The sequence below is a fragment of the Zingiber officinale genome, chromosome 4B (genome assembly GCF_018446385.1).
Source record: "Zingiber officinale cultivar Zhangliang chromosome 4B, Zo_v1.1, whole genome shotgun sequence".
Lineage (NCBI taxonomy): Eukaryota > Viridiplantae > Streptophyta > Magnoliopsida > Zingiberales > Zingiberaceae > Zingiber > Zingiber officinale.
Window position 1 is genome coordinate 11,998,297 of NC_055993.1, and position 11,152 is coordinate 12,009,448.

Consider the following 11,152-nt stretch of genomic DNA (forward strand, 5'->3'; position numbering starts at 1 on the left):
AAAAAATAATAAAGTCTAAATTAACTTAAAAAAAATATAATTAATCTTAAATCATAAAAGAGATAAAATCTATATTAATTTTTAGAAAATAAAAATAATTCTAAAAATTTGAAATAAATAAAAATAAGTCAAAAGATCAAATCTAAAATTTTAATAACCTAGTTAGCCGATTTCATCTCATCTAAACTCCGAATAAAGTATAATCATATCAAGAAACTATGAATTAATCATTTTTCTTATAAATAACCTCGATCGTCTTCTTGTATATCCAAAAATATGAGGTCCAAACATACATACATGTCGCTAAATGAGAGAGGAAAGAGAATATAATAGACAAGTAGTTGCATATATATGAAAAAAGAATAAAGAATATAATAATAATTAAAAATTAAAATGAGAAAAGGTAGTATATTGAATGTGCTGGGTGGAAAATATTAATATCTCCTTCGTGTTGACCTTGAGACGAATTGACGGAGATGTTTGAAGCAAACATATTCATCTTTTGTCATAATCGGTGAAAAATACCAAAGTATAACACACATTTTCATAAATTCACAGGTCCTTTGGTAAATTGCCGTACTTAATATGATAAAACAACTGCTGGCGCACCAGGAGAAGGAAGCGTCTCGTCGATGCCTTTTAGTCCATGAATTGCTCAGTATATTCCACCAAAAAGATTCCGTGCAACCGTCGATGCGTCTATTACAGCATTTCTTGCGTCTCCATCTTCTCATCCATCCTTGGATCCTCTTCCCGAATTCGATCATCCCATTGTCTTCGGTTCTTCGATTGGATTAATCGCAGAGATTCATTTGGTTAGTTTCACGCAAACTTCTCCTTCGTTGGTTGATCGATTCTTGCTTGCTTTTCTGATTCTGTATAAATTTGCCTGATTTTGTTTGGTTCTGGAAACTTTGTTCTACTGTTTCTTCCTAAGAAATTGAGTGCCCAAGGTCACACTTTTAGGGAACTGAAAACCTTAAACACTTAATGTGAAATTGTTCATATCTGTTCCTAGTCGAAACCTTCTGATCTGAGTTCTAGTTTGTGTTATCTGTTATCTTCTGTTCAACTCGCCACACAATCTGTTCCAAGTTTTATTACAGAGATTACTGACCTTAAGTTGTAATCCAATTGGCCGATCGATTCTTGCCCACTTTCTAAAGTGATTTGTTCTTTCAAAAACACTTTTTTAGTTCCTCATTTTGCTGTTTCATTCCGATTGCTTCTTAGTTTCTAGTGCAAAATTTGTTCTTGTGTTTCTTTGAAAGAAACAGTATCAAGATTTTGTTCCATTCACTGCATATAAACTCTCGACTCTGTTCCAAGATTTGCTATAGAGATTGATCGTGTTCGGTATATCAAATGGTAATTCAAGTTTGTCGATGAATTCATAAAGAGAATCAAGAGGAAGACGTACTCAGTGTCAAGCATGGCGCAGGAGGAGGAGCAGCACCAACAGCCGCAGAATCTCCAAGTGCTGAGCGCCTTGGACGCGGCGAAGACGCAATGGTACCATTTCACGGCCATCGTCGTCGCCGGAATGGGATTCTTCACCGACGCCTACGACCTCTTCTGCATCTCCCTCGTCACCAAGCTCCTAGGCCGCATCTACTATCACGTTGATGGTTCCCCCTCCCCGGGCTCCCTCCCGCCCCACGTCTCCTCCTCCGTCAACGGCGTCGCCTTCGTCGGCACCTTCTCCGGCCAACTATTCTTCGGCTGGCTCGGAGACAAATTGGGCCGTAAGAGCGTCTACGGCATGACCCTCGTCCTCATGGTCGTGTGCTCCCTCGCCTCCGGCCTCTCCCTCGGCCACTCCGCCACCGGCGTCATGACCACCCTCTGCTTCTTCCGCTTCTGGCTCGGCTTCGGCATCGGCGGCGACTACCCGCTCTCAGCCACCATCATGTCGGAGTACGCCAACAAGCGCACACGCGGTGCCTTCATTGCCGCCGTCTTCGCGATGCAGGGCTTCGGCATCCTCGCCGGCGGGACGGTCGCCATTGCCGTTTCCGCCGCGTTCGACCGCTTCTTCCCCGCTCCTCCATACTTCGTCAATCCCGCCGCCTCCACCAATGCCGCGGCCGACTACGCCTGGCGCATCATCCTCATGTTCGGTGCCTTGCCAGCGGCTCTCACCTACTATTGGCGGATGAAGATGCCGGAGACGGCGCGGTACACCGCGCTGGTGGCGCGGGACGCGAAGCGGGCGGCCGCTGACATGGCGAACATCCTCAAGGTGGAGGTGGAGATCGAGGAGGAGCAGACGAGGGTAGAGCGCATTACGTCGAATAGCTTCGGGCTGTTCTCGAGGGAGTTCCTTTGTCGCCACGGGCTGCACCTGCTCGGCACCGCATCCACCTGGTTCCTCCTCGACGTCGCCTTCTACAGCCAGAACCTGTTCCAGAAGGACATCTTTAGCGCCGTAGGGTGGATCCCCAATGCGGCCACCATGAGCGCGCTCGGCGAGGTCTACCGCATCGCGCGGGCTCAAACCCTAATCGCACTCTGCGGCACCGTGCCTGGCTACTGGTTCACGGTGGCATTCATCGACGTGCTCGGCCGATTCGCGATCCAGGTGCTAGGATTCTTCATGATGACCGCCTTCATGGTCGGTCTCGCTGTGCCCTACCACCACTGGACAACGGCCGGGAACCACGTTGGGTTCGTCGTCCTGTACGGGTTCACCTTCTTCTTCGCTAATTTTGGGCCCAACAGCACGACCTTCATCGTACCGGCGGAGATCTTCCCCGCCAGGCTGCGATCGACGTGCCACGGCATCTCAGCAGCGGCGGGGAAGCTGGGAGCGATGGTGGGGGCGTTCGGGTTCCTGTACCTGGCGCAGAACCCGGACCCTGCGAAAACGGACGAGGGATACCCACCTGGGATCGGGGTGAGGAACTCGCTGTTCCTGCTCGCAGGTTGCAACCTTCTGGGGATGGCGTTCTCATTTCTGGTGCCAGAATCGAAGGGCAAGTCGCTGGAGGAGATCTCCGGCGAGAACGAAGGGGAGGAGGAAGCAGCGGCGGCGGCTGCGGATGTGTACCACAACAGAACCGTGCCCGTCTCAGTGTAAAATATATTGCTATTGGCTGCTATTCTGGGGCGTGGTCTATACAGAATATAGGATCTCTTGTTAAATTTCATTTCCCCTATTTCTTTTCTTAAAATTGATGCAAAAACAAGTTCGTCTAATTGTGATTGAATAATGGGTTCGAGACGGACGGTTCAAGTCTTGCATATAGACAGCTGGTGAACCATTCGACTTGATTTCGGATGTCCACAAGTCGCCCGGGGCTACAGTTTAGTGGAAGACCGTTAAACTATTGCTCAGCCACGTATTTATAATTTTTTTTTTAAAAAATGATTTGATGAAACAATCTTAATGAAATACTTAATGATAACATATAAAATAATGAGACTAAAAAAAAAAAAAAAAACTGGAGCTATGAATTTATGTGTTCATAAGTATTTCTTTGAAAATTTTCTTTAAATATATCATAACTCTTTTTTTTACTAAATGGACGTAGAGCCATATAATACCTGACAATGAAATTTTTTCATAAAATTAAACTTTAATTTAAATTTGATAGATAATCCTCTAATTTTATTTTTAAATTTGTAATAAAAATTTAAAAAATATAAAGGAGGGTTATTTAAAAAATAGTTTAATTATAAAAGCATATAAAATAAAATAATTAGGGTGAGATGATTTTATTAATAAAAAATAAAATAAAAATTTACTTTTACGCTAATTTTTAGAATCAGCACCACAGTTTAAATATCAACATCTATATTATATTTATTTTTAAAAATAAAAAAATGACACCATAACTTAAACACCAATATCGTTGTTGTATTAATTTTTTTAAAAATAATAAAGAATAACATATTTAGACATCGATGCACTACAAAAATCCACAAGAGTTAGAATGAATCCAATCAAAACTCTTTAGATATATCAATTTGTTTTGACCTAAATCTATTGATGGATTTAGGAGATTTGGATTTTTAAAAAGTTGATATATAATTGAAGAAGGTGCTACAATGAAGGTATGTATAATGTCAAACACATAACATATCATAAGGATGTTAAATCAAGCATGGACATCATAAATATTTTCAATGCATTACCCTCTTCCATCCCATGCCCATGATGACCGGTCATGGCCGGTCCCAAGCCCGGATAAAGGAGGAGGGTTGCGTTAGATTGCCAGCCAGCGTAAAGCTATGACAAATATTCAATGAATGAATCCATTAAACTATTGTGCTAATGCTAGATTGTTCCCCGGAAGGAACGCATTGCAGGGTCCGACTGTAACGTCTAGACAAGGACCGCTACATCTCCAGAACTCGGGTGTAGTGATAAATATGCAAGAGTTCACGTTACAGGGTCCGACTGTAACGTCTCAGCAAGGACCACTACATCTCCATGAGAACTTGGGTGTAGTGTTAAATAGGCAAAAGTTCTCACACCATAGGTTAGATAAGAACAACTATGATAAGAAAACTAATAATCTAAGATTTGGAATATGGAATATAGGAACTCTCACTGGTAAATCAATGGAGGTAGTAGATGTGATGATTAGGAGAAAAATTAGTATTTTGTGTGTACAAGAGACAAAATGGATAGGCGAGAAGACAAAGATGATAGAGAACTCGGGTTTTAAGTTATGATACACTGGAAAGAGTAAAGCAAGAAATGGAGTGGGTATCATTATAGATAATTTGTTAAAGGATGAAGTTGTAGGAGTAGTTAGAAAAGGGGATAGAATTATAACCCTTAAGATAATAGTGGCGAAAGAAACTATGAACATAATTAGCGTATATGCACCACAAGTAGGATTAGATAAAGCTACCAAATCAAGGTTTTGGGAGGACTTAGATGAAATATTACAAAATATTCCACCAAGTGAAATGATTTTAATAGGAGGTGATCTAAATGAGCATGTCGGAGTGAAAAATGAGGAATATGAGAGGGTACATGGGAGTTATGGGTTTGGAACGAGGAATGAGGAAGGGAAAACTATATTAGATTTTGCGATAGCATATGACCTTATATTAGCTAATACGTTTTTTAAGAAAAGAGAAGAACACTTAGTCACATTCAAAAGTGGGAATAATAAATCGCAAATTGACTTTCTTATGGCTAGGAAGAAGGATAGAAAGATTTGTAAAGATTGAAAAGTCATCCCTGGAGAAAGCTTAACTACCCAACATAGGGTAGTAGTGTTGGATATACGCCTCAAACATAGTATCAATAGAAAGAAAATATATACAATTCCTAAAATTAAGTGGTGGAAGTTAAAGGATGGGAAACAAAATATATTTAAGGAGAAGGTAGAAGTACAAGCATTAGGTGAGATATACGATGACTCTTATACAACATGGGATAAGATGGTATCAAAGTTGAAAATAGTAGCTAAGAGTGTACTCGGTGAGTCAAAGGGACATGCACCATTAAGTAAAGAATCTTGGTGGTGGAATGAGAAAGTACAAGAGAAAGTGAAGGAAAAACGAATAGCTTATAAGGAATTATATATTTGTAAGAGCGAGGAAAACTTTAAAAAATATACAATAGGCAAGAAAGAAGCTAAGAAAGTAGTGAGTGAAGCAAAAAATGAAACTTTTGAATGGTTATATCAAAAATTGGATACAAAAGAAGGGGAAAGAGATATTTATAGAATAGCTAAAGTGAGAGAAAGGAAAACAAGAGATCTTAAATGTATTAAAGATGAATGTAATAGGGTATTAGTAAATGATGGAGAAATAAAAGAGCGGTGGAAGAGGTATTTTCATCAACTTTTTAATGAAGGTTTAGGTGACCAACTTAACTTAGGTAATTTAATTAGGTCAAATGAGCATAGAAATTTTAATTTTTATCGTAGAATTCAAACTTCAGAAGTAAAATAAACTTTAAATGAGATGCACAATGGAAAAGACGTTGGACCAGATGATATTCCGATAGAGGTATGGAAGTGCTTAGGGAAATAAGGTATTGAATGACTTACAAAATTATTTAACATGATATTGAAAACGAAAAGAATGCCTGATCAATGGAGGATAAGTACTCTAGTTCCCTTATATAAGAACAAGGGAGACATACAAAATTGTGCAAACTATAGGGGTATTAAACTAATGAGTCATACTATGAAACTTTGGAAAAAAGTAATAGAAAAAAGATTAAGGAAGGAGACCACAGTGACAGAAAATCAATTTGGGTTAATGCCTGAAAGGTCGACAATAGAAGCTATACATCTCCTTAGAAAATTAATTGAAAAATATCGGGAGCAAAAACAAGATCTACACATGGTATTTATTGACTTAGAAAAAGCTTATGATAGAGTCCCAAGAGAAATTATATGGAGAATTTTAGAAAAGAGAGGTGTTAGCGTAACATATATTGAACTAATTAAGGATATGTATGAGGATGTAACGACAGAGTAAAGACTTCAGGCGGAGTAACTGAAGTATTTCCAATAAAGATAGAGTTACATCAATGATCAACCCTAAGTCCCTATCTTTTTACACTAATTATGGATGAACTCATTGCGCACATTCAAGACACAGTACCGTGGTGCATGTTGTTTGCAGATGATATTATTTTGATAGATGAGACACGTGAAAGAGTAAATGCTAAGCTAGAATCTTGGAGGGAAACACTAGAAGAGAAAGGTTTTAAGCTTAGTAGATTAAAGATAGAATATATGAAATTTAAATTTAGCAATATTAGAAGTAATGAAACAATTGTTAAGATAGGAGAGGACGAGTTGCCCGGAACTGAGAGATTTAAACATTTAGGATCATTTTTATAAAATGATGGAGAGATTGAGAGAGACATCTTACATAGAATACAAGCAGGATGAGTAAAATGGAGGGGAGCGTCGGGTGTTTTATGTGACCATAAAGTACCTCTTAAACTTAAAGGTAAGTTCTATAAAACCGCTGTTAGACCTGCTATGTTATATGGAGCTGAATGTTGGGCTATGACTCGAGCACATGAGCATAAGATGAGAGTTGCAGAGATGAGGATGTTAAGGTGGATGTGTGAACATACGAAGATGGAAAAAATAAGGAATGAGAGCATTAGAGAGAAAGTCAGAATTGCATCTATTGAGGACAAACTCCAAGAGACACGCTTAAGATGGTACGGACATGTACTTAGACGACCAATAAATGCTCCAGTTAGGCGATGTGAAACTATGATAAACATGCATATCAAACGAGGAAGAGGAAGACCAAAAAAGACTTGGTTAGCAACAATAAAATAAGATAAAATTTATTTAAATATAGATGATGATATAATAGGAGATAGAGCTCAATGGCGTAAAAGGATTCATACAGTCGACCCCACCTAGTGGGAAAAGGCTTGGTTATTGTTGTTGTTGTACCCTCTTCCATCCCATATTAATTTTTCAAAAATCCAAATATCTCAAGTCCACAATGAATTTCAGTCAAAATCTATTGATGGACTTTGAAAGCTCTGATCGAACTCAGTCCAAGTGCTATAAGTTTCTGAAGTACTCAGAGTATATATGTGCCTAGAGATATCAGTTTAAAGTTATTAACAATAATACTTACAATGTTTTCAAAATTTATGACTTTAAAGAAATTGACACATACACATAACTTATAGTAAATACTATAAATACCTTCACTGCATTCAGGGGCGGATTTTTACACTGATTTCACTTTTATGGAGGAGTTTAAATATCAACACCCAATTTCACTTCTACTATTGGATTCAGATTTCTCTCCTCAACCCATACCCGTAATCCATCAACCAAATAAGAAACTATAGTTCCCATTTGATGGCACAGTAGACAGAGGAGATCAACTTCTCTTCTCTTCACATTTTAGGGTTGGCGACGCCCTTTGCTAGCACCCCTTCTTCTTCTTTCTTTCTTTCTCCTCATCTCCAACCGGCGGCTTTTCCCCTTTCCTTCACTGCCACTGGTCAGCCATTCCCTTTCCACTCTTCTTCTTCTTCTTGACTCCAAATGACGAGCGGCAACAACACTCTTTAAGCCGGCGGTTAGCTTTAGCAATGAGCTCCGATCATCCACCTCGTTGGAGAGCTTCTCCAGTGAGATCCTTCACCTTCTAGCACTCTCCCAACATATCTACCTTCTGGGGTTCAAGTTACAGAGCAAGGAGGCAGCAGCCGGTAGTCCATTTCCATTTCCAGTCAACTTCTAGCGGAGGGGTTCTTCGTTGGAGGATTCATATCTTCTTCGTTGTCGAAGTGTGCGACAGACGACAGTGTGCTACTGTTCACCGGAGTTAGGAGTTCGATCTCCAGGTCTTTGTGTGATGGCAAGGGTAGTCATTGGAATTGAAAGTTGAGGGTGAATTGTGGTTTGGATACTTAGTTTCTTTTATGTTCATGTTGATGTTTGTGAATTATGGTTGAATGCTTGTAGTGAACTTGATTCTCCATGTTTTAATTGAATGTACTATGCTTAATTAGTTTCATGCACACAACATGTTCAATGAATTGTTTCAACCATTAGTTAAGTTTAACTTGATGCATTTTACTTTGTTTAATTCTTACTTTGTCTTATTCTTTCAATTTCTTTAAGTTCTAGTTTTTGATTGAATGCAATTAGGATAGATTAGCTTAGATTTCTTTAATGCTCTAGGTTTCGTTTCATGCTTCGTTTTGTTGATGTTTTACTTCATGTTGTCTTTTATTTTCTATAATTGTAGTTAGGTTAGACTTAGCTCTCATTACTTGTATTGTCTTTCATTTACTAGATTATGTTTCATTTAGTGTTTTGCTATTTCATTCCTTAGTTTAATTCTGTTGATGGTGAAATCATAGCGTAGAGTGACAATACGTTGTGAGATCACTATTAATTGGTAGATAGGATGTTGTTCATTTCATTAGATTAGTTTCATACTTGCTTTGCTTTTCATTTGTTAGATTTAGAATCAAAACCCAAACCCCTATTTCCATATTAAAAACTCAAAAATATAAATAACAAATAATCTTATATTATCATCCTATCATTACATTCATTGGGAGACGACTCAAGTCATCTCTATGCTACATTAACGTAGGAGAGGTTTAGTACTTAAAATTCTTTTGATATCGTTTCATGACAAAAATGATATTTATCAAATTGACACCGTTGCTGGGGAATTGTTAGCGATGTTTGGTGATCTAAGGATTGTTTTTTTTATTTTCTCTCTTATTTCTAAAAAAACAATTCAAAAACATTGTTAGGGTTTAATTATTTCATCTCTTGTATGCACTCATTCCATCTTGTATATTTTCTTGTGTCTGTTGTTAGTATTTACATGAGTATTTCAGGTAAGACTAGGAAGTCTCTTGTGTGGTATTTGCAGTTTCAGTGTTTTAGTGTGATCAGGACCTCAAATTTTGATAAGCAACATGAAGAACAGCACTGAAAAGTCTCTCAAAGAGCTTTGGGCACCAGATTTATCAGATAATTCATTCTGCATTCGATATTCTGATTTGGAGGCTGACTTCGAGTTATGGAAAATCATTCATCCATTACTGAAGTTTCATGGACTTTCTGGTAAGGATCCCAATAGACATCTATAAGAATTCGATATGGTGTGCCCTACATGGAACCCACATGGTATATCAGAAGAAGACATCAGACTTAGAGCATTTCCATTTTCACTGGCAGATTCAGCAAAAGATTGATTGTATTGTCTCCTACCCAACTCTATCATCAGCTAGTTTGAGATGAAGAAATTATTTTTAGCGAGGTTCTTTCCTGCTTCTAGGATCATAGCTATTCAGAGGAGTATTTGTAGAGTTTAGCAATCCACAGAAGAACTATTTTAAGAATATTGGAAGAGATTTAAAGGACTTGTTACTAGTTGCCCTCAACACCAGTTAAGCGATGAACTACTGATTTTATACTTCTATGAGGGGTTGCTTCCCATGGATAGGAGTATGGTTGATGTAGATAGTAGAGGGGCTCTAGTTAATAAGACATCTACTCAAGCTAGAGAACTTATCGAGATTATGGCTGTAAATTATCAACAGTATGGGACTAGACCGGTGATTGCCAAAGACGTTTATTCCTTTGCCAGTGTATCCTCGACCAGGATCTAGTATCAGTAGCCTGATCCTCAGTATTATCAAACTTATCAACATGATAGGTATAATTCATTTGCAAGATTCAAGTATGGGAACATACAACAAGGGATTTCTAAGTGATCCCAGTATTATCGACATTGTTTTCAATATTAGCAGCCTGAGTAGGATTTTAGGAAGTAGACACAATAATTTTGGCAACATCAAGAAATGTAGTTCTAGATAAGAATAGGAGTGTAAATGAACCAAATCAAGTCGAATTCGGCTCGAAATAGGTATATTTGAGTTCGAGCTCGATTTGAAGCTCAAAAAATTCAAAATTGTTAGTTTAAGTTCGATTCAAATTAGGGTTCAGGTTCGAGTTCGGCTTAAAAGATTAAAATATATTCACGAACTATTCAAATTATTGCTCGAAAGTAGCTACTCGAAAGGCTTAAAATTTATTTATTTAATATATATTTAACTTATATTGATAAAATATTAAGGCTCGTGAGCGATTCGTGAACATTCAAACAATATAATTTGGGCTAGAGTTTGGCTCGAAAAAAAATTTGAAGTTGTTTGAGTTTGGCTCAAATTTGATAAATTCGAATATGAATCAAATATTTTTCAAGCCAGCTGGATTCTTTTGCACCCCTAGTCAAGAACACATTCATTGACACAGTTACAGTTACTATCAAATCAACATACTGCATCAATTTTAGAGGAGATGAATTGTAGAGTTTGTGATATTTCTTACCTTAATTCTGCTACTTTACATGACTCTTCTAGTTTTTTATATAACGATGTTGTAGTTGATTCTAATATTATTATTGTTGATGATGTTGTTGTTTTAAATATTTTTGATGTTATAGGTGTTATTGATAATAATGGAAGTGTAGAAACTTATGCTGTGGAAACAAAGCCTCAGGAATCACTTCCTTCGATTACACCACCTTTTAAACCAGTTGAGTATGCTATTATTCTACTTAGTGACGAAGGAAGTGTAGGGACGACTCAAGAATTACTTTCTTTGAGTGCACGACTACCTGATCTAGAGCCATATCTTTTATCTGACCAAGATGATGCCACATT

The 11,152-nt window shown here is 38.1% G+C and overlaps 1 protein-coding gene across 1 annotated transcript; it reads left to right on the top strand.

Annotated features, from left to right (window-relative positions):
• Nucleotides 1-660: 660 nt before the first annotated feature.
• LOC121974725 (inorganic phosphate transporter 1-6-like) lies at nucleotides 661-3,172 on the top strand. Its single transcript, XM_042525909.1, has 2 exons — nucleotides 661-815; nucleotides 1,400-3,172. Exon 2 carries the CDS (start codon nucleotides 1,433-1,435, stop codon nucleotides 3,077-3,079), a length of 1,647 nt encoding a protein of 548 aa, XP_042381843.1. The 5' UTR covers nucleotides 661-815; nucleotides 1,400-1,432; the 3' UTR covers nucleotides 3,080-3,172.
• Nucleotides 3,173-11,152: the final 7,980 nt, after the last annotated feature.

Excerpts from the sequence above, each read along its gene's own strand:
- LOC121974725 (XM_042525909.1), top strand. The coding sequence starts at position 1,433 with ATGGCGCAGGAGGAGGAGCAGCACCAACAGCCGCAGAATCTCCAAGTG.